The sequence below is a fragment of the Lactuca sativa genome, chromosome 1 (assembly GCF_002870075.4).
Source record: "Lactuca sativa cultivar Salinas chromosome 1, Lsat_Salinas_v11, whole genome shotgun sequence".
In the NCBI taxonomy this organism is placed as follows: Eukaryota; Viridiplantae; Streptophyta; class Magnoliopsida; order Asterales; family Asteraceae; genus Lactuca; species Lactuca sativa.
In genome coordinates, this window is record NC_056623.2 from 229,586,467 (window position 1) to 229,609,714 (window position 23,248).

At 32.6% G+C, this 23,248-nt stretch overlaps 1 protein-coding gene and 1 pseudogene across 1 annotated transcript; both read right to left on the reverse strand.

Annotated features, from left to right (window-relative positions):
- Positions 1–7,716: 7,716 nt before the first annotated feature.
- LOC111879434 (uncharacterized) lies at positions 7,717–8,558 on the reverse strand (annotated as a pseudogene).
- An 8,466-nt stretch (positions 8,559–17,024) lies between these two features.
- LOC111879428 (DNA topoisomerase 6 subunit B) lies at positions 17,025–22,744 on the reverse strand. The gene is made up of 13 exons (XM_052767351.1): positions 22,675–22,744; positions 22,513–22,565; positions 22,256–22,353; positions 22,059–22,125; positions 21,214–21,324; positions 21,047–21,132; positions 20,766–20,971; positions 20,569–20,684; positions 17,651–17,739; positions 17,508–17,580; positions 17,309–17,400; positions 17,127–17,235; positions 17,025–17,060 (listed from the first exon to the last, which is right to left on the reverse strand). Exons 1-13 carry the CDS (start codon positions 22,742–22,744, stop codon positions 17,025–17,027), a joined length of 1,206 nt encoding a protein of 401 aa, XP_052623311.1.
- Positions 22,745–23,248: the final 504 nt, after the last annotated feature.

Below are 23,248 nucleotides of genomic sequence, written 5' to 3' on the forward strand. Positions count from 1 at the left end.
AAGTTTCCAAGTTATGAAGCACAATATCTCTTGTATTGTACAACCTTATGATGCACATTAATCATCCATCTTGTGTGATTTTCAACACATCTTTTATTTACCACAAAATTAAAGTTGGTACTTTTATGTTACGAAACTTGATTTTCTTTTTATATATATGTTTATTTAAGCTGCACATTGATGTTAGAGTGGTTAGGAAGATTCCAAAAGAAATCTTTGATTTTGAAATTAGCAGGGGAGGTAATTGGTTTAACATCATATTCTTAAGGAATGAAATTAGTTTAATCTACATCTTTTGCATATAGGGGTAAAAAGGTAAAATCAATTTCACATATTATAAATACTTTTAAATAAGTTAAAAAAAAATCAACTTATCAAAAACAGTTACCTTAAGTTAATAAACATTTTTTAACTTTTATTTTATATCGTTAAAATAATTAAAAAAAATATTTATCGGTAGTGTCTAACGGCTGAAACACCTAAAAATTTGAGAAGAAAAAAATTAATTTTTTTTTACTGTTGTGTTTCATAATATAGAATAAAACTTGGTATCTTCAAACCAAACACATGTTTTAAATACAAAATTTTTCTAATAAGGACATAAGCTATATATTAAACATTATCTATAAAAAAATAGGTCATCTAATGTTTAGAATCATTATTTAGCATTTTTTCACGACATGTTCATATATAGTTGTCTTGACTAATATCCTACTATATTTTAATACATACGTAATATTTAGATCATTGCCCCCCCCCCCCACACACACACACACACACTTATATATATATATATATATATATATATATATATATATATATATATATATATATATATATATATATATATATATATATATATATATATATATAAGCATATTAGTCATATCTTGAATTTTAAAAGATATAAGTTACAAAGCTTTTTGTTAACATCAATTATGCATAAATAATTCATTAATACTTACTAAAAGTTTAAAGACTTGAATTAAGGAAAGTAATTAAAAAAAATTCAATTTGGAGCAATATGAAAATTTTAAAATATTAAATTCATGTATATAAATTTATTTACATTTCTTAAATTAAACACCAATATTAATTAATTTACATCAATAGTATAAACTGATATTATAAATATAAGGTATAAACAAAAATATTTTATTTAAAATTATACTTTTTTATTGCATAATAACTAATTATAAAAATCTAAAAATCATTTCCCCGTAAAAAACTATTCGCCAAAAAATCAATTCATCACCATTGCTTTGCACGGGCAAACTTCTAGTATGTGTGTGTGTGTATATATATATATATATATATATATATATATATATATATATATATATATATATGTTATTGGTACCAATAAGTAAGGAGATGATATGATGTCCTTAATTAGTTTAGATATGGTAACTATTTGTGCAAAAAACTATTTGTCTCTAGAAAATAAATTCTAAAAAAACTATTCTTACCCTTCGCTTTGAGCGATTAAAGGGCTAACATATATATATATATATATATATATATATATATATATATATATATATATATATAGGGCAATGTGATTTTGATTCTAACCTCTATTGTGTGTCCGTAAGCACAATTTTGGACCAATGGATGAATAAAATGAATGTACATGATCTGAGCGTCTAAGATATTACACTAGGGTAACATGTACCATATAATCACAAAAAATTCAGTAGAAGAGTGTTTTGGTCAATTAACCTATATTAAAAAAATGAAATTTCCGGATTTAAGGGATAACTAATTTCCTTTTTATAAATCTGAATTTTTTAAATTAATTCAAATTTAATTTAATTATAATTTCTAATAATAACCGATTTTATTCTGTCAGAATGACAGAGAGTCAAACATAAACTACTAAATATATTTTTGATTTTATTCTTCCAGAATATGATTCGTTAAATACATTTTTTATAATTAACATGCTTAAAGAATTATACAACATATTATCAAGAATAACATTTTTTAAAGAATACATATTTTATTTTTTAAGAATCACGAATTACATTAATTCGTAAAGAATAAGACTAAACAATTATTACATTCATTCGGAAAAAAATGATTACTAATGGTATAAGAATTACATTTATTCTTAAAGATTAAAACTAAGAATGGTTAAAAAAATAAAAATAAAAACATTAAAATCTAAAAAAATAAAAATAAAAACATTAAAATCTAACAGAAAGACTTTATACATTTTGGCAGAATAAATTCTGCTAGAATACTCTCGTTCTTCATGTTTTCTTCTTTTTCCACATCAATGATAGCCTCTTCAAAATCTATATCCACAAAAAAAAAACATACTCAACTCTAAAATATTAAAACTTTTAGTATACTCTAAAAGAATAAAACTATAAATTCTAATTGAATGTGTTAGACATTAAAGACTTTTAATTTATTCTAACATAATGCAATACTCGAGTCATTTAATCAAGTATTCCTTGAGTCACTTGATCCAAATAATCAACTTAATCTAATTACAATGAATCTAGAGCTTATATTGTAGCTAACACTGAGGACAATACGTTGGAAAAAGGTCACATTATTACAAGCAAGAATGTGAGAAATATGACAGTTCAAAGATCACAAAATTTTCAAAACAAAGTAAAAGTGCTAAATATAGTTGTAACATCCAATGTTCGAAGGACTATAGCTCAGCCAATATTAATCCAATTAAAATGACTTCAGAACGTAAATTGTAGCTAACACAAAGGAGAACATGCACATAATTTTTTTTAAATCATTCCAAGCTAGTATGAGAGAGATATGATAGTTCAAAGATTACACAAAAATTGGCTGAAATATTTGATTCAAGCATTTTAGCAAACAATTGGCGGGAAAAATCAGATGCTCAGATTTTTATACTCCATTTGATGAAAACATACAACATATGTAATTAATAAAGATGATTGACAGTATTCAAGATGTCATTATAGCCCTTTGAGACGTTTTTGGTTATCAAAGCGTTGCTGATAGATGTTCTCCTTAAGAAGGATCTGATCATACTCCTTAATATAGATCTGGTAACTAATTTGTGAGAGGGTATAGTAAAGTAATAGTTGTGCCCCTTGACATTATGCTTCATAGTTGAGTGCTTTTATCACTTTATGACTCTTATGACGACTTCAGACTTTAACGTAGCAGCTTGACAAAAGTTGTAATTATAACCAACATCCGAGAGCGAACGCTTTGGAGGTGATAGAACTGACCTAGTAACTTCGGCTCGGGATTCGAGGTTTTGTGAAGTTGGATTTTTAATCTACGATGTCGGGATCCGCCGCCGTTGGTGTATTGCCCCATGATGGGGGGAGGTGGGAGCTAAAAGATAGACATGTGGCAATGGATGAGTTGAATAAATATTAGACGGAAGCAAAGGACAAAAAAGTTGAGGATGCAAGAGTACGATGTATCGAGTCTCATGACAATGAGAAAAGCTACTGCTAGGATACGTTGATGTTTTTTTTTTGGTGAAAAACATCAAGGGATATTAATATATGGAACCATATTTGTAAAAATTTAGACTTTGTCTGTAAAGTGTAGGTTTTTGTATATTGTAGTACCAAGGAAAACCCTAAAAGATTAAAAGAACCCTAAGAAGAGAACTAACAAAGCGTTCTCTCTCGGATCTTGGTCATAATTGTAACCTTCGTCAAGCTACTGCGTTAAAACTTGAAGCCGTCATAAGAGTCATAAAAGCACTCAAATATGAGGGGAATGTCAATGGGCATAACTACTACTTTAGCATACTCTCTCGCAGGTCAGTTAACCAAATCAATATTAAAGAGTACGTTCAGATCTTTATTAAGGAGAATGTCTATCAACAACGTTTTGATAACCCAAAAACATTTTGGATGGCTATAATTACATCTTGCATACTATCAATCATAGAGGTGACTTTATCATAAAATGTTTCAATGACCAAAAGAGATGTTCTCTATATTAATCCAAACTGTTTAAGGCCATTTTTGATGTTGTCATTGAAAATATTGTGCTTGTATGCTCAATTGCACGAAAACTTTCTTGAATATATTTGTTGCGGATAAAGGAGTTGTTATTGGAAATCTTATTTTTAAGGCAAATGATCAATACTTTTGATTGTACAAAAAAATGTAAATGGGGGAAAACAATCCCAAATGACATTAAAAATGTTGAAATTGTGAATTTTAAGGCATCTTTCATACTTTTTGTTGAAAATGATGTAAATCTTTTCTCTTTTTGGCCACGGAAAAATTATATAATGGTTTTCCATGTATAATTTTAACCGCTAGAAGGCAACCGGATGTTGCCACCCGACTTTTTCTACGAAAGTTGAAAATGGAATTTGGGTTACCTGTTTTGGCTTTAATAGACTGTGATTCATATGAAACTCAAATAATGTTTTCAGGGTCAAGGAATTTGTCTTATGAAAATGGTTACCTAATCATACCAAATGTTAAATGGTTAGGCAATCAACCCTCGCATATAAGAAAGTTTAATTTTTCTGAAGATGTTTGAATCTAAATGATACTGCGTGATTAAGAGGCTGTAAATATGTTAGAAGAGGAATGTGTGAATAGTAAGCTTAAGTGGGTTGAAGAGTTGAGTACAATGTTGGAGACTAAGGAGAAGATAAAAATTCAGACTGTGACATTTCTTGGGATGAAGTATTTAACTGAACTCTACCTACCGAAAAAGCTGTAGGATTTCGATTGTGTTTAAAGTTGGGTAAGTATCATTTTTTCTAATTAAATTATTTTTATTATGCCAAGTTTGTTAATAAATAAGAAAATTTACATTTGTTTGTTTGTTTTTTTTTTTTTTTTTTTTAGATAGGAGATGTAGGGGCATGGTGGTAGTACATGGAGAAATGAAAAGAAAATAATTTTTTTAATGACTGTTTTATAATATTTATAACCAATTACAATTATTGATTATTGTAATATTTATTACGATTGTAACTTGCAAATCATTTAGGAGGTTATTTTATCAGAAATGGTTTTCAAAACTTTTGCAGAATTGTATTTTATAGTAACCATGACACAAAGGGCAGGATTCCTGTATAAATGTTATAAAAATATAAGTTTACAAGTGGTGAAAATTTATAAACTAAGAGTACATAAAGCAATTAGTACCAACAAGTATTTCATTTAATGATAGATTAATATAATTTATATTAGTTTATGAAGTGTTTAAATAAATTAATATATGCATATATATTCAAGAAACATTATGGACTTGGATATAAACTATAAAATTTGACAGTTGGTTTTGAAATACCTTTATTGTTATTGTGGGAATTGGAAAAGATGTGGCTAAACAAGTTCCGAAAGTGTAAAATTTGAGAACATGAAAAGTAACGGTTGATTTTTAATTTCTTACATAACAATGATATTGTAATAAAATAAAAACATTGGAACAGTAGTTACGTAATTTTTTTTAAAGTTAGTTATGTATGTTTTGATCCCACATTAACTCATACCAATGTAACTCATTAAGCAAATCTCAATATTGTACCACACATGATAAGGCATGTGGACCATTGGCTTCTGCCATTAAGTCCATCATATATGATATGTTAGTACTAAATCCGATGTCTTGGTATGCTTAGGCCATTGTTGATTGCAAATAACATGGGTGGTGAGATCGTTATAAAAACTAATACAAACCTCCTACATGTTTCTCAATTAACCGGTTGGTCCACATTTTCTATCGTGTATGAAATATGGTCAACCGATAGAGTATGATAGTGCAATCTCTAAAAGAAGTCTTGATATACCATGTTCCCATGGTAAGCTTTTTCAAGGTTATATGCAATAGAACTTTTCGTTGCCTAGTTTGATGCAACATACAACACCTGCTTGTATTTTATATATTATATTATGGTACTTACATATATGAAAGACTTTTGTATTTCGGAAACATTCACCATGCCTCTTGTATATCATCATCTTGGTAATTGACTTCGATTTTGTTTAACTCATTTCTATTTGTTAAATGGTTTCAATAACTTTATATTGGTACATCAAAACATTGTTATTTTTAGCTATAAACTAATTTACCTAGAAGAATTGTTTTCATCATCACTTTGTTCTTGACAAATGGTATACGAGTAACCGAAAGACAGACAAAAACGAAGGAGTAGCATGAAGCAAAGAGATAAATCCGCAGAAGAAGAGTATATATCAAGACTTGGTTATGTTGCCTAATGGGATATAAGGGGGCACATTACTCGGTGTGCTGTTGGTCTAATCCTGCTTTATCTTGCCTCCCTTTCCTTGTATATCCCCTAGTCTAGGGTTTTTAGGTCATCATTTGTAAAGAAAATTAAAGAAGGGAGGGAGAATAATAGAAGCTGCATCCATCAGGTACCTTTTGCGTCTTCCTTATCTCAAATGAATGTATTAATTTCAATTGCATTTCTTCCTCTATCGAAGGTAACCTTCAATTTGGACTTCATACATTAATTCCAAAATGAAGCTTCCATGTGACAGTTCACAATAATTCTTTTACAACTTCTGGGAAATTGATAACCAAGAAAATTATAAGCTATATCATTTCTGGGCTAATTGTTTGATAATTATAAGCTATAAATTTCAAAATGTGGTAGGGTGACACATATATATTTAAAGATGTCCAGTTATGTCTAGTTGAAGATGTCCACTTTTGTCCCTCTTGGTACTTTTCATTAGTTGATTAAATAGTAACATTTTAAAGTTTTATGTAAATTACTATCTAATGATTTGATTTTGTTTGTATGTCTATAAAGCACAAAAGAATTCTATAGTGTTGGATATGATTCTTGCTTGCTTGATACCTTGGGATGCAAGAGTTGGAACAGAAGGTTTGTTTCTTTTTTAAAATTTGATTTAAAAATTGGATAACAAATTGTACTTAGATTATGATGGGATATAGTTATCTATTTGAATTTGGCGGAAAACCAAAATCAGAATTTCAATTTTCGAGATTAAGCCAAAATATTTCAACAATTTTAGTGATTACTATAGCATCGTTATTTCACACGCATTAATGTCATTATTTTTTAAGTTGAAAGTTTGTTGTCCCAAACATTCAGCAACAAAGTATAATGCATGATTATTCATTCTGGCTCCGAGTTTTTCAATGCTATTGCAGATGTTACAACTCACATTACCTTCATCCTAATATTATCACAAGACATTCATGGAAACCAAAAGATATTCCCCTTAATCACGAACATGTATTTGCCATTCAATTTTAAATTAAATCCTTGATAAATGTTATAAATGTAGCTTATTAATCTGCATAGTTACATTAAAAACAGACATGAAAAAAAAGAGTTAAATCATGAACCATGATAGATGAAACATTAACACCATATGACACACACATACATAACATATGACACATACAACACTCACAGTGGACAGTTAGATAGCTTCTGGGATTTGAATTAGCACCCTACATTTAAACAACACTCAAATGAATGCACAGTTTAATCAAATATAAAATTATCAAGTCTGAGATAAAACCAAACTATGGATCCAACCCTTTTCTACTCTATTATATTTATGTAATGAATTTGACATTTTGAATTTTTAATGAAGTTTATGGTTCCAGGATCATATATAGATTGGTGTTCAAGGTGCTTTTGCTAATCATTTGACTGAAGAGATTTAACTTTCAAAAGAAGACATCTATAACTACGAGTAAAAACATACATTAAAACGTAGCTAAATTCTACATTGGGAATGTACATATTTTGCAGAAATCGGCTGCAAAATCACTTGCGTTAAAATTACGAATATACACGAAAAACGTTCCACTTTTACCCTACTCAAATTAAAACAAATAGTAAGAATAAAGCATTTTGGACATCTTTAGGCAACTTTTTAATACATTCATAAAACCATTTCTTATCCTCCTTTGACATGGTTTTTTGGTCAACCACATCTGTTGTACATGGAAGAACCCATAAGTCCTCTGAGTTGACTCTCTTCAAGCTACCATGACACAAAGGGCAGGATTCCTGTAAAAATGTTAAAAATTTAGCCTAAAAACAAGAAATGTGAAACATGTTTGTAATAAAAGTTACCGGTCATGGAAGCAATTGATGCACATTGCATGACAACAGTTGGGCATGACCATCTTGGTGCAGGGCTCTAAGGAGATACCACATTCATCTTCTCTTGAAGAGAAACCGATGTTATTGTGACTTGCTAACATGGAAATGATATATGGATTTTGTTTAATTGTTTGCTTGGTTATTTACATTACTAACCTTGTGTACAACCATGTAACAGAAGTTTAAATAGGTTTGAAGGACACACGAACATGGGAAATCGATCCATTGTAGTAAAAATATGATAAAATGTATGCCGTGTCTTTGTAACCCAACTCCATTTGGGCACAAGTGCCACTGTTGCAAAAAAAAAAAAAGATTGGAAACACATATTGAGATGTTGAAATTCGGTCAAGCTGGTTGGATTTACATGATTTTGGTCAAGCTGGATGAATTTCGGTCCAGGTTGATAAAATGTATGCCATGTCACTATAACCCAACTCCACATTAGCAACTCCATCAAAAAACAGGAAGGTGGGAGTTAGAAATGGTGAACTACCCTCTAAGTAAATAACATATTTAACCTTTTTTTGGAATGATATATTCCTAAACTACTCCTAATTTCACCTATGTCCACGATGAAACCTGAACACTAGACTTCAAAGGAAGGAGAGCATTACCAGATGCCTTGTTGCGCAAGAAGCCCTTCGGTTTCTAGTGTTAAATTGTACGAGTGTATTGAAAATTTTAAGCGAGTGTTTAGGGTTAAAAGGGACCATATGAGTTTTAGTTTCAAAATCACCTTCAACAAGTGGTAAAAGATGAAAAAAAGTGGATACTAGGTGGCCTTTGGCTTTTTAAGAACCGAAACATCTTTAACAAAAATAAAACTTCAAATTTTAACCATGAAGGCATGAACCACTAATTGAGAAAAGACCATGTTATTGTATAGAGAAATTAAATATGTTTCTATTATTTTCTTCCTGCAAATGTTCTTAGTAACCAGATCATGACAAGTGTCAAAATAAAATATGAGATAAGAAAAAAGAATTAGTGAGTTACGCATGTCAACATTTAACATGATATGAAAATTTGTAAGAAGAAAATATAGGAGGATATTTTATTTTCTCTGTTTAATATTTATAAGTTATAAGATATTCATCTATTTTCTAAAAGTAATTTCACAAAAAAAAAAAAAAAAATTAGTTGTAAATTTACTTTCCACTATTCGTTGAAAAACAAAATTTCAAACTATTTATCATCAATTATTTGAATTTTGTATTAATATTTTATAAAAGAGCTTATCTTCAAAATATATATAGCAATATTTTTGTGACGCCAATCACAAAGTAATCTTATAAAACCATTTTATCAAGCATATAATTGTTATATATTATTATTAATTTTTGTTGCCTCCAATTTTATATAAAATATGTAAACTTTCACATTTAATATTTTAACATCTTTTACATTATTAGGCTAACGGGAGTAGTAACACTTCTAACACTTTGTCATGTCAGATTTTGGAGTGTTACCTCATTTTTTACCATTTAACACATACTCTTAGCATTTGGTATGGAGTGATAATACTCCTAGCACTCCTAACACTCCATTTTTTTTATTTTCTTTTTCTAATTTAATTAAAATACTTTATTTTATTATAATATTAAACAAATTTTTTTGTTTCAACCACAAACAATTAATATGATATCAATTATATTTTTTAAAACACAAACATTTCATATTAAATTAAAAAAGTTACAATAAATTAAAACTTAAAATACCTAAAAGCATGATTTAATAATTCAAACCACTACAAACATGACTTAACACCAACATACACGACTTAATACCTAAAACACGATTTAATACATAAAAAACACACTTCATAACTAAAACACATTTCATAAAAAACACACTAAAGCAACAGGTCTAACTCCAAATACCGGCCATCCAATTCGTCTTTCAGTGGCATATTTAGATCAAGATTATCCATCGTCCAAAGACGATCGGTCAAATGGCGGCGAAGTTCGGTATGGATTACTGCTCTGTGAATTATCCTCATTCTTTGTATCCATTCTTGACCACGATATTCTAATGGTTGTGTCTCTTGGATGACTTCATTCTCTTCATACACACATATTGCGTTTCCCTCATGTTTTGTTATCATATTATGCAATATGATACATGTATACACCACCTCTGTCATAGTAGAAATATCATGAAAGATGGATGCTTTTTTAATTATCTATAACACACCGACTCTCAGGTATTGATTATGGTTATAGTTTTCATGATTTCAAGGTCTACTCGACATGTTGGATGCCCTGACTCGTCGAGTAGCAGCGGGTTGGGCCACGAGTTTAAGTGACCTACTCCTGACTCGAAGAAGGGACTCGACGAGTAGGAGCTGGAGGATGAAACCCTAGTTTCCGGGGTTTTGCACCCTATTTAAAGGATCATAAACCTCCTTTAGCCCCATTGTAGCCTCTTGAGAGTCCAAAAAACCCTAATCTGTGTGTGTGCTTCATCCTTGTGTGTTTTAAGCTTTGGAAGGTGGATCTTTGTAAGAAGAACTTGGAGAGCAAGAGGCTAGAAACAAGGAACGTGTGGGAGATCTGAAATCTACTTCAATTATCATCTTTTAGAAGGTAGCAAGTCGTTATCTTGACCTCATTTCATTCTAGATTTCATTTGGTTAAAGATTAGGGCTTTTCTAGTATAATAAGGAGCCATTCTTGGGTATGAGCAAAGATCTGAAGTTGTAACTTTAGATCTGAACTCTCTTTGACCTCTAAGCTCATAAAGCTTTCAGCTTTAGCAAGCATGAGCCTCTCCTTGAGTGTAAAACTCCATTGCAAGCTTGGATTTGTCATTTAGAGTCTTTAGAGCCTTGCATGCACATAAAGTTTGCAACTTTACGTGATAAACATGCTTTGGGGAGTTGGATCTGCAATATGGAACCTTTTCATGGCTTAAAAAGCATCTGAATGGATAGAGGACTGAAGGGAATCGACGAGTTTCATGGTCGACTCGGCGAGTCCGATGAAGATTGTTGTGGGCTAGGCGAGTCAGTCGAATGACTCGGCGAGTCAGCTAGGGTCTTCCTGACCTTTGGACATGCATGAACTTGGTGAGTTGCAAGGAAACTCGACGAGTTGGCCAAAGAGTTTTCGGCCGCAAACACTGGGAACTTGCACTCGACGAGCCAGGTCAACATTGTGACAACATGGAACTACTATCAATGTTAAAATCAATTCCATCACCTTCTAGCGTCATTTTAGGATTCGTTTTAGTGTTCTAAGCATAAGTACAATTAAGGTTGAGATTAGGGATGAGCTATCAAGTCATACAGTAGTAGAATCGGGCCATATACCCTCTTGGGAGGAGTGTACGGCCGTACACATGGGTATGCTGCTGCACACCCACCCTATGACCGCACACTCGGGGTGGTGGGTCACCCACCTCTATATATATGAGGAGACCCCCTTCTTTCATTCTTTTTTTCATTTGGCTGCACACTACTGCTTTCTCTCTCTAGAATCTTCAACCAAGAACATTCCAAAGGCCTCAAAAACGTAAGTGATTCATTCCTTAGCTTGTTATACTTGAAATATCCCTTGATTCTTCATGTTTCAACCTTATTCTTCATCCTTTGAATGTGTACGGCCGCACACCTGTTGGATTAGTGTCTAAGTCCATAACTATTTTGGTATGTACTTGACCCGATGGTGCATGGTCCTTTTGGGTTGCCTTTACCAAAGCAACTTGATAGGATGAATTATGGAGAGAAAGGATTAATTATGATTTATTAATATATTATGAGAATAATATATTAAAGGAGAAATCATATTGTTTAATTAATATTAGTCAAGAATTAATAAGAATTAAGTTTGTAGCTAAAAGACATTAATTAAACTTAAGGGACTAGAACTGTCAGTTGTGTGATAGTTGAATATTGGGCTAATGGACTCCATATTAGAGGGGTGGACGAATTCTATGGGGCAACCCATTAGAAATCGTCCTAGGCCTCTAAGGAGGGAGTCCATGGGTTGCTTAGGGCCTAAGCATCCAAATTCCTTGTTAGATAACCATAATAGTCTCACTATTTAAAGGACCCTTGAGACTAAAAAACGTGGTGAACTTATTCACTAGGGTTTCCACATGTTTTGAGCAGCCTCCCCTCTCCTTATTCTTCATCCTCTTGCTCTTGGTGTTTGTGAACCATTAGAGGAGTGACATTTGTGACTCTAAGCTTTCTAAAGTCATTACAAAGGAGGATTTGAGATTGTTATTGCTACATAACAATCAAGGTAAGATCTAAACCCCATTCTTATGTTAATATGATTAATAGTATGCTAGATCTAGGATTTAAAGTCTTGGATGAGTTGCATGTACAATAGAGAAACCTAGATCCAAGCATTAGGGTTTGCATGAGCACATAGGATATACTTATGGCTAAAACCCATCAGTGGTATCAGAGCCTGGTTGGTTTCTATTGTATTGATGCTTATTTGATCGAAATTATCACTGAAAATCGAATTTTTTTTTTGCTTCTGAGTGTTTGACTCGCCGAGTCAGCTGTAATCGATGAGTCCAGGTCTAGACTCGACGAGTCAAAGGGTCTGAAAGCTCGTTTTCACAATTTTCTTCCTGTTTTAGCTTTGGATAATTACCATAAACATGTTTTTGTAATCAAATCCGAATTTTATCAATATTTGGTGATTATCCTTACCAAAATAGAAGATAATTGTCAAAAATTAGATAATCATTTCTTTTATTAGATAAAGTTTGATTATTTGTAATTTAGATTTGAACTATCTTGTGAAAAAGTTTCAATTTTCCCCTTTAGGTTTTATAGTTTAAATTTAAACTCAAAAGTTTTGTTTTTGAAATTTAAATAAGTTAAACCTTAATGTTTTGAAATGTTTCAAAACTTGCCCTCAAGTTTTGGAATTTAAAAGTTGATTAAAAGTTTAATTTAGAATTGTTAAATTCTAAAACCCTAGTATAGTTTTGAAAAGTTCAAATCACACCCTTATGGTTTTATTAATTAATTAAAGTGTATAATTAAAAGAGATTTAATAAATCCATAAAGTTTTTGGTTTACATTTAATTAAATTAAAAGTATAGATTATTAAATTAGAACACCTAGTATTTTAAAAGTGTAAAATACACCCTATACTATACATAACATTAAAAGTCTAATATTATATATATATATATATATATATATATATATATATATATATATATATATATATATATATATATGAGTAAAAGTCAGTCTTACCGTTAGTAGGCCTCATTCACGAAGCTGGTGTATAAGGGGTGTTTAAGGAAATTGCCTATAAAATGGCAATAAAATGGGTATCCACTCTTACCCACCGCACTCTTGACTAGTGGAGGGTCGTTAGCCGAACGGGTAGGATAGGACAAAAACCTTCCATTATAAGTATAATGAAATACAAAAGTAACTAAATGCCTTTACAAATTCCCAATTTTAGTTACTTTAGGCAAAAGTGAATTGATGCAATTCCATGAAATTACACTTTGTGCCCTTGCGAAGACGTTAGTGGAGCGTGTGTGGTTAACCGACACACTAAATGGTTCTAAGCAAAGGTAGCAAATGGTGACTCAATGTTTGTCACAGTTCGGTGGAGCGTGTGTGGTTAACCGACACATAGAATAGGTGACTGTAACATGTAGGGGCACCATGTAAGTTTGCATGGTTATTCACACCCGCTTTGTGATCCCCGGTATCCCAGTCACAAACTAGAGGGGCATATCAAGATTTAAACATGCCATTGAAATGTTCAATGAATCTCAAAAGATCTAGGAATTTTCAATAGATTTAAAACTTAAATTTATTTTTTGTTTTTCATGGTGGAAATTGGTAAATCGTCATTTACCTACCTTCAAATATTCTGCAACTAGATTACGACATCCTTTTTCTAGGTTGTAGTGTATTGTGTTGGATCCTAGCCTCGATGTTTCATTTGGGTGTCACATCGAGGATTCTAATCAACTAACTTGAATTTGTTTTCTTTCGTTTTGTAGATGTCAAAGTATGACAACTATGGTATTCCCAAATCTCATGGAACAAGCTTTCCACATGAAGATGATATTCCACGATTCGATCGAGGAACAAGAGATCATGCTTCACTTCCTCCACCTCTTCCAATTATTCTCCCTAACCCACAAGTTCGAAGGCTTGAAAAGTTCAAGCTCACTCAAGCCCTTTTGGTAAGTAAACATGAAGAAGGAAAGTCAGTGTGTGCACACGTTCTAGAGATGAAGTCACACATTGATAGGTTAAGAATGTTGGGATCCGTTGTCTGTGAGGAGCTAGCTGTTGACTGGGTTCTTCAGTTACTTCCTAACTCATATAGTGAGTTCGTAAGAAAGTACTATATGATAAATCACGACATGACCCTTATAGATCTCACCTACATGCTTAATGCTGCTAAATCAGCAATGATTTAGCGCACTGGAAAAGCAAAGTTGATTGGTGAATCTGCCTTACAGACCTCTATGGATATAGGAATGGCAATGAAAGACATGCCATGATCGAAAAGGTTGATCATAAGAGAAAGGCAAAGTTTGAAGTAGTTCCATGCGTTGTTCCAAAAGAGTCAATTTGCTTTTATTTCCAAGAGAAGGGGCATTGGAGACGAAACTTCCCTATTTACCTAAGAGATCTAAGAGATGAGAGAGTCAAAACGTATGGCTCTGCTTTAGGTAAAATCCATTAACTAACTCTCTTAAGTTCCTATTCTAGATTCTTAATACATGATGTGATAAGATTACATTTCGATGTCTTGTAGGATCAAAGAAAAGGAGAGGAAGCTTAAGGGAAGAAGTGAGCGGAATCTAATCGTGAAAAAATGGATTTCGATCGCATTACTTGAAGATTAGAATCTTGAGCTACTAATTGGAGTTAGAAAAGATTGCTAAGAAATATGTATTAACATAGTTTTCAATGAGTTGCATTGTAAGGACAAATTTTTACGCAATAAAATAAAATTTTGTTTTATATTATTTATTTATCCTTACAATGGCATGCATGGAAAATTGATGTTTGAAGATTTCTATTATTAGCAATAATGGATTTGATTCTTAATTATGTTATTTGTGGAAAATTTTGCATTACTTTTTTCTTCTATTTGGATGGGCAACTATGCAGTTAGTCAATATTATACAGGTATCAATATCATCTTCATGATACAACTTTATCTTCTTTATCAACTCGTCTAGAGTTTGTGCTTCATTTTCCTCATGGGTCTTGTGTTTATAGTAGTTAAAGATCTTTAACCTTTTTTTTTCAAATGAACGGAATTTAATTCCAGGCTTGTTTTGGTTGCCAAATGGTTGGAATTCAGTTCCCTCGGAATCCTATAAATTTTAGGATGGATTTCACTACTTGTAAGGCAAGGTGGAAGGAATTCAATTCAAGGTTTCTTTTTTCAGTAAAGAGCAAGATATTTTCATCAGATAATAAAAATAAGATATTCCTTTATATATAGTTACAACAAACAATAAATTCATATAAATATATATATATATATATATATATATATATATATATATATATATATATATATATATATATATATATATATATATATATATATATATATATATATATGGACATAGATGTTGGAATTGACTATGGTCTTTGTTTTCAACATAAAATGCTGTAGTCATAAAATGTTTAAGGCTTAATGAGGATAGTATTGTTTCTGTTTTTTGTTGCTTTTTACCACTTTATAGAAGTTGTATAGGTGTTGCCGAGGGAAACTATAGGCTTTGACTCGATCATATCAATTTTGCAGCTAAGAGGAACCACATACATCTTTACTCAGCAAAAGGTCATACATTAAGTACTTATTAGCTATTTAGCATATCATTTACCTTTATAAAACTGCTTTAAAAAATTTAAGTTTGTAAATTATTGTCTATAGACAATCAATCTACCGAGTGACTTGGAAACAATTAGTTTGCTCCTAAGTGGAGGTTTGCAAATCGATCTTGGGAGCAACAATAATAGATTGACAAACAAAATAGTTCTTGTCAAGGTTAATTTTAAAACTTATATTTATTTTTCAATTGTGTAGTGTTTGAATCCACTTATGTAGCTGTAAAGTGTGTCAAGTATGGATTTAATGTGCGTCTAGTATTGGACTTTTTTACTTTTATTTTTGTTGGTTTTAAAATATAACATTTGATGAATGTTTTAAGATTTTTTCTGTTTTGAATATGTAATTATCTTTTATTCTTTCATGAATTTATGTATTTTTTCTAATAATGCCAAAATCCATCGCTAATCAGTCACAACAAAATCTGTCGGTAATCCGAATACCGACGGATTTGGGTGTATTACAATTCCGTCGGTAAGAGTATGAGCAACAGATTATCGACGGATTTGGCCGTCGGTATTACTCTTTTTTGTAGTAGTGACATAAAAAAAACCCTAATTCAAACATCCAAAAAACCCACATGAACAAAAGAAAACAAAAAGTCTCATAGCCATTGTTCCTTTCTGATGCAAACTGTTACCCATATGAACAAAAGCTCCAAAAAGCGTCGATTCCATTGCCATCTAATCTGTTATTAATCCCGCCTAACACAAAGAAACAAGAATCAAATTTAGAAATAATTATTAAAGCAAAGCAAAACTTTAAAATATTTAGATACCTTTTTACAATCTTCACGAAAATCTCGAACCAGCTCTTCTTTTGTCCATACTTTAGTATCTGGACCATTCAAATCTCGGCCAATCTCCGTTATGCTAGCACAAGCAGTTGCAGCTTGATCAATGTAGCTACAGCCAATATAAAAACATAAACTATTATCAACTTGAGAGAGAGAGAAAAAAACAAAAGTAATTAATATCTCACAGATATAAAAGATGATCAACTTACAAACTCATATTTCTTTTAAGGTCTAGAGACCTGAGCTGGTTGCAGCAATCTTCAAGACAAGTCTAGAAAATAACATACAGGACATTATTATTATTAGCCTAATAAGGAAGCAAAATAAAAATTAACATTATTATATTATATTAAAAATAAAATTGAGAGTAGACCTTGACAGCCTTAGCCATTCCAGACCCTTTGAATGGAATTTTTGTGCTTACAATGTTAACAAAAACGCCAATTTTTTCCTGCCTCTTAAAAATTTTGTATCTTTCCCACCTGAAAATTCCATAACAATAAAAAATTTGCTAGTAAAAGTGAAGATTATAAAACATAAAACAACAACTCTTACTTGATTCTCTTCGTGGCAGTTGTGGTGACAACATCAGCATCTTGCTCAAACAGCAATGGAACACGGTTTGCAAACAGGAAGATATTTATACCCTAGAGTTTTCAAACGTGAAAATCTTTTTATTATTATTATTATTAATTAGTGTGATTTTAGATTTTACAAAAAATCACACACACAGAAACAAACTCACTCAACCCACCTGCTTGAAGCATTTTCCTCCCATACTAACTCCAGCTTCTACAATGAACGGGTGTCCTTGATATACTTGAGCACTGAAATGTAGCCATTTTTAAATACATGGTTGATTATGAGTGTATTTTTAAGATATGGATGGATTCTTACCTTTTTGCAGTATATGTTGCAACCATCTTCGGCTGCAGCACCTTATATATACCCTCGCAAAAGGATTCATCTCCTAAAGGTGCAAGACACTAGAAAGAAGCAGCATTAAGTTATTTTTATGATCTTAATGGGTGAAGCTCTTAGATAGATACACTACAAGAATAAGCACCTGTAGAGACGAAATCTATAGGGATGACATATGTCGTCACTATAGCCGCCCTATAGGGACGACATGTCGTTGCCATAGAGTTGTCTAATTAATTTTGACTTTTAGACGATCTCTCGTCTCAACATGTTAGGCGGGAAACAAAGTGAATTTGGCGCGTTCTTGAAACACCTATGGGGACGACTTATTGCTCCAATAAAAAACAAAAAATAAAAAATAAAATATTTCTTAAATCGTTGACGGAAATAAAGACATAACGTCGTTTTGGGGATGGCTATAGGGACGACTTGTCGTCCCCATAACTCTCTATGCCCAAAATTAGAACAGCCCCATTCGTTTCATTCACACATGCTGAATAATCAATCATCGGTCTCTCTCGATTGATCGATCAAAGATTCTCCCTTGGCGACTTCCTTACCTCCCACTACCGGCAAATCTTCTTCCTCTCTCTACTGATCCTGATGCTAGTTGCTGAAGACCACCACCGATTAGCTTCAACACCGACGGTTCCAACTACCGGCTTTCTTTTCACCTCCGATTATGAATTCTAACAATTACAAGCCCCACTCCGGCGACCTAGGTTAGTAATTCTCAGTTAGAAACTATAATTGGGGTCTATGTTAGCAATTATCTATTTGAAACTGGAATTGTGATTTTCTATGGTTTGATAGCTGTTACAGAAATCATCGACGGAGATAAATGTCGAACACCGTCGTGAATAACCTTGTCGGAGCTGGCGGAGGTATCATTGCTCAAATCATCATGTATCCTCTCCAATCGGTACTTATTCCTTCCCTTTTACTCTCTCTGTCTACTTCCTATTGGTCTTGTGATACACTTATTTAAATGCTTCATGTTTATGTTCTTCGTTTCATCATAAACATGTTTTGGCTTCTATGATCACAATCCAATAATGAAGTAATTTTCATTTGTAATCTTCATATCTCCTTATGCACCTCCCTAATTACTATCAGAGTAGCCAAGAAATTCAATTTTTTCTTGCCTTGAATACAAAATTCCATAAGATGTTGTTTGAGCAATATATGAAAGGATCCTCTTTGTTGCTATAAAGTGTTTTTAAGCAATTGCATGAACTTTAATATAAGACCCACTGTATAGCCCCCTTTACATTCACAATTATCCATTGCAACACCCTTGAATTCAGTGATAAGTTGTATTGATTATGTTGTTCTGGATCATGTCCTCTACATTCAAACTTATTAACATAATAGTTTCAATTCGTTGTCCTTTCACAGCAGGTTATAAGAAGTGAAGGTCTTGGAGGACTCTACAGCGGCCATAAGTCTTCTCTTTTTGGAACTGCTACATCACAGGTTACACTTCAATTCATTTGGCATGTGATTTCTCATGAATGTCACTTGTTAACATAACAATCTTCTTTTGTTTCTTTGCAGGGGATTTATTATAATTAGCATGTTGTTCTGGCTTGTTGTGGTAGCATTAGCAGGGTAATTACACCAAATCATTTTACAAAATCATTTTATACAAATGCCATATTAGTGTTTGGTATTTTGTTTAACTTTACAAGTTATTTATGTGCAACTGATTTTTGTTTGTATGATAACAAATTCCTTTTATTTCAGGGCATTGAATGTATTGTTTACAAACCCAATATGGGTTCTTATGACACGTATGCAGGTACTTGTACAAAATAACAACTTATTCAAATGTTATAGTTTAGAATTTATTAAGATTATACATTAATTCATATCAATAGTCAATACACAACTAACCTTTCAATGTGTCTTAGACACATACTCAAGCAGAACAAAAGATTCTAGAAGCAAAGAAAGAAGCTCTTCATTGCATGATAAATTGCATGACCTTGATTCTATGAAGCCTAATCTCCATGGGAGATTGTAAGTGGTTGGTAGTCTTAAATCTTAACATATCTGTGTTTAATGTTTTTAACATCATGTCTTTTTAAGTCAAGGTTTGATTTACTGCCATTTGTAGGCATATGAGGTTTATAATGAAGATGGAATAAGAGGATTTTGGAAAGGCATCATCTCGAATCTAATCATGGTTAGGTTAATTAATCATTAAATAAATCCTCAAAGCATATCAATAAGGATGAAAATTACATGCCGTGCAAATCCCTTAATTGATTATACTAAGGATGAAAATTACACTTCAAAAAGAAAGTTGATAAAAAACAGAGTTCAACTAAAGTTTCTTCTCTCTAGGTAAAACAACAATCTTATTTAAATAATTGATTATACTAATTTATATTGTTTCAAAATTACTCTATTCTGGTGTGTGAACAGATATTAGTAGGTACAATTGCAAAACATGTGGCTGTAGGATGAAATGTATTTACTATATATCTCTATCTATGGAGACGACATGTTGTCTTCATAGTTGTATCTATGGAGACGACATGTTGTCTTCATAGTTGTATCTATGGAGACGACTTGTTGTCTTTATAAACACACCTATAGAGACGACATGTCATCTCTACAGATTTATCTATGGAGACTAGCATCGTATAGCGACGAACCAAAAAAGGACGACATGTTGTCTCTAATTGCTACCTATTGCGACGGAATTTATAGTGACGGCAAAAAAGATCTATTGCGACGAGGCTATGGTGACGAGAGCTATGGGAACGACATGTCGTCCCGGAAACCTATAGGGACGACTTTTGGAACCTATAGAGACGACATTTTTCGTCCCTAGAGGTCCCTTTTCTTGTAGTGATATATGTTTAGAAGAGGAAAAAATATCATACATTGCCACTAGGATCATCAAATTTGGTATGTTGAAACAACTGATTCATGCAAGCAATTTGTTGGAGAGTCAAAGAGTTGACTTGTGTTTCGGAGGTGACATCGGGAGCCATTTTTGCTGTATAAATAAAACATCATCATGATAAAGATTAACTTTTAAAAAACAAGTGAGTGAGTAGTAAAATTGTTTTAAATATACCGATTAATCTTTTAGCTTGTGCCTTGGGAATGTTAACAAATTCATGCTGAAGAAAATCCAGAAGATTCTGATTTTTAGTTTGACCAATCAGGCGTTGGATGATATGCAGCGAGTCCACAGCTGATGGATGGTACTTTGTTTCTACAGGAACTGGAGGCATTTCCTCTGTCAATCTTGAATAACTTTTCTCCACCACACCATTTTCACTACAGAAAAAACAAACATTAATCAACAAACAACATGTGAAATTATATTTATATAAAAAATAAGACTCTACTCACTTCGGTGTAACTGCAACAAATCGAAACTTAAATTCTGCATAAGGAGTAATAACTGCCATTTGGCGCATATACTCCAATATCTTTGACTGCAAACATAAATCATATATACATATATGTTAATTTAAGAGATAATTACATTGAACAAAAATGATACATGATTTACATACACCGTATGTTTTCCAGTTTCCGTCAATTACAACTTTGATCTCAGCTCCATGCCAATTCTCATTGCCACCTATCTTTTCATGTAAATGGATATGGGGAATGTTTCTGATTGTATGTATATGTGCACATGGTTGTTTGGACTGGAGTTGGGTTGAGGCGGGTCCTGCTTTGTGCTGTAGGCCAAGATACCCAGGACGGACCGGTTGTTCCGAAGGCCCAGCGAGCGGTCCGGATAGGCTGTAGGCCCCAAGAGGGCGGACCAGACGTGCCGAGGCTCGGAGAGTGGACCGGGAAGACTGAAGGCCCGGTGTGGGCGGACCAGTTATACTGTAGACTCAGAGAGTGGACCAGGTGGATTGAAGGCCCGGTGCGGGCGGACCAATCACACTGCAGACTCGATGTATGTGGAGAGTGGACCAGGTGGATTGAAGGCCCAGTGCGGGCGGACCAATCACACTGTAGACTCGAGGTTTATGGCTAGACTCAGAGGGTGGACTAGATGGACTGTAGGCCGGTGCGGCGGACCAGTCACACAGTAGACCCGAAGTGCATGGTTGTTCTATGATCATATATGTTGTGGCATGTTATGCGTGTATGGTGTATGTGGTTGGTATTTTGGGGATATCTCACTAAGCTTTCGGGCTTACAGTTGTGGTTTTATGTTTTTCAGGTTCTTCAGGAGACCGTGGCAAGACGAAGGCGTGATTGTACCGCTCCTCATGATTTTGTAGTAATGTGATTCTGGGAATACGTTAAATGTGTTGTATTGAAAACCTTTTTGTAAAAATTTAATGGAATCGAGCTGTTTTTAAAAAATTTAAAATTGGTTGTATTTTTCGGTCGTTACACTATCCTTTAATGTATCAAAGTCATCATCAATCATGGAATTGAGCTTGCTTCTATTAAGCTCTTCACTGTGATACAAAAAACAATATGATAAAAATACAACTATTGAGCATATAACACACACACACACACACATATATATATATATATATATATATATATATATATATATATATATATATATATATTAACACTTACATTGTTACTTCGACCAATGGAAGCTCCTGAATGGACTCTGCAGAATCAAGTGCATTTTCAACAAGTTCTCTCACCGTACTGTAAAGCGATTTTCCAGGCTGAAACTCAAATACGACGTATAAAACATTAAATACATAACAACTAATTGCCTTCGATGTTTTATAATATGTGGTAGTAGATCACATCATGTAAAGTTATACTGAAGCATTCATAAGAAAACAAGCAAAACATATACTAGATTACAGAATAGAACTTACGTCGTCAAACCCAGCTATGTTCGTATTCTCCGCAAAGAACTCAGCAAGAGACTCTGAAAAAACCAATGGAGACTCTGAAAGAACCAATTAAAAGTTAAAATTAAACAAGAATCAATAGAATACCATCTCCTGGTATCGAGGTTGAACAAGAGAGATACTAACTCTGATTAAGATCACTAGCTTTACGTTTCCCAGTTGTTTTCGATTCGCCTTTGCTCCCTCCGGACTCCATCCGAGAATTCATCTGAGCAGTAGGGTTTTCAAGAGGCGGCAAGTGTGTTTTCGTCTTGCTGGAGAGCGAATAAGACAATTTTTGTAGCAAATGTCCCAAGTCTAAATTAAGGAGGGAAGGGGAGGTAATGAAGGAATCGGGAGGAAACGACGAGATGATCTTGTTCCCGAGTTTTTTTTTTGGGTGGATTTGAAAAAAAAAGTAAGATCTTCCTCCCAAATTGGAGAGAAGTCAACCGTATCTCCTTCCAATTTATTTGAAGTTTACCCAATTACCCTCTTATCACTATTTATATGCCCGATGAAAACAAGAAATGGGAAGTGATATTTCCACATGTTTATTTGATTCTTCCATTTAATTTTTTTTTGCTTTGACATCTCTATCCTTATTTAAAATTTAAAAAAAAACATAAGAATATATAAATGAGTTATCCCTTTCTTATCCATGAAAACAAAATCTTTTCTTTTAATCCCCTATCCTAATAAAAAGAGTACAATTTATCCT

Excerpts from the sequence above, each read along its gene's own strand:
- LOC111879428 (XM_052767351.1), bottom strand. The coding sequence starts at position 22,744 with ATGGAGTCCGGAGGGAGCAAAGGCGAATCGAAAACAACTGGGAAACGT. Across the intron at positions 22,354-22,512 it reads ACATAGCTGGGTTTGACGAC|CCTGGAAAATCGCTTTACAG; the intron begins GTAAGTTCTATT and ends TTTGAGTTTCAG. Across the intron at positions 21,325-22,058 it reads TTGATACATTAAAGGATAGT|ACAATCAGAAACATTCCCCA; the intron begins GTAACGACCGAA and ends GCACATATACAT.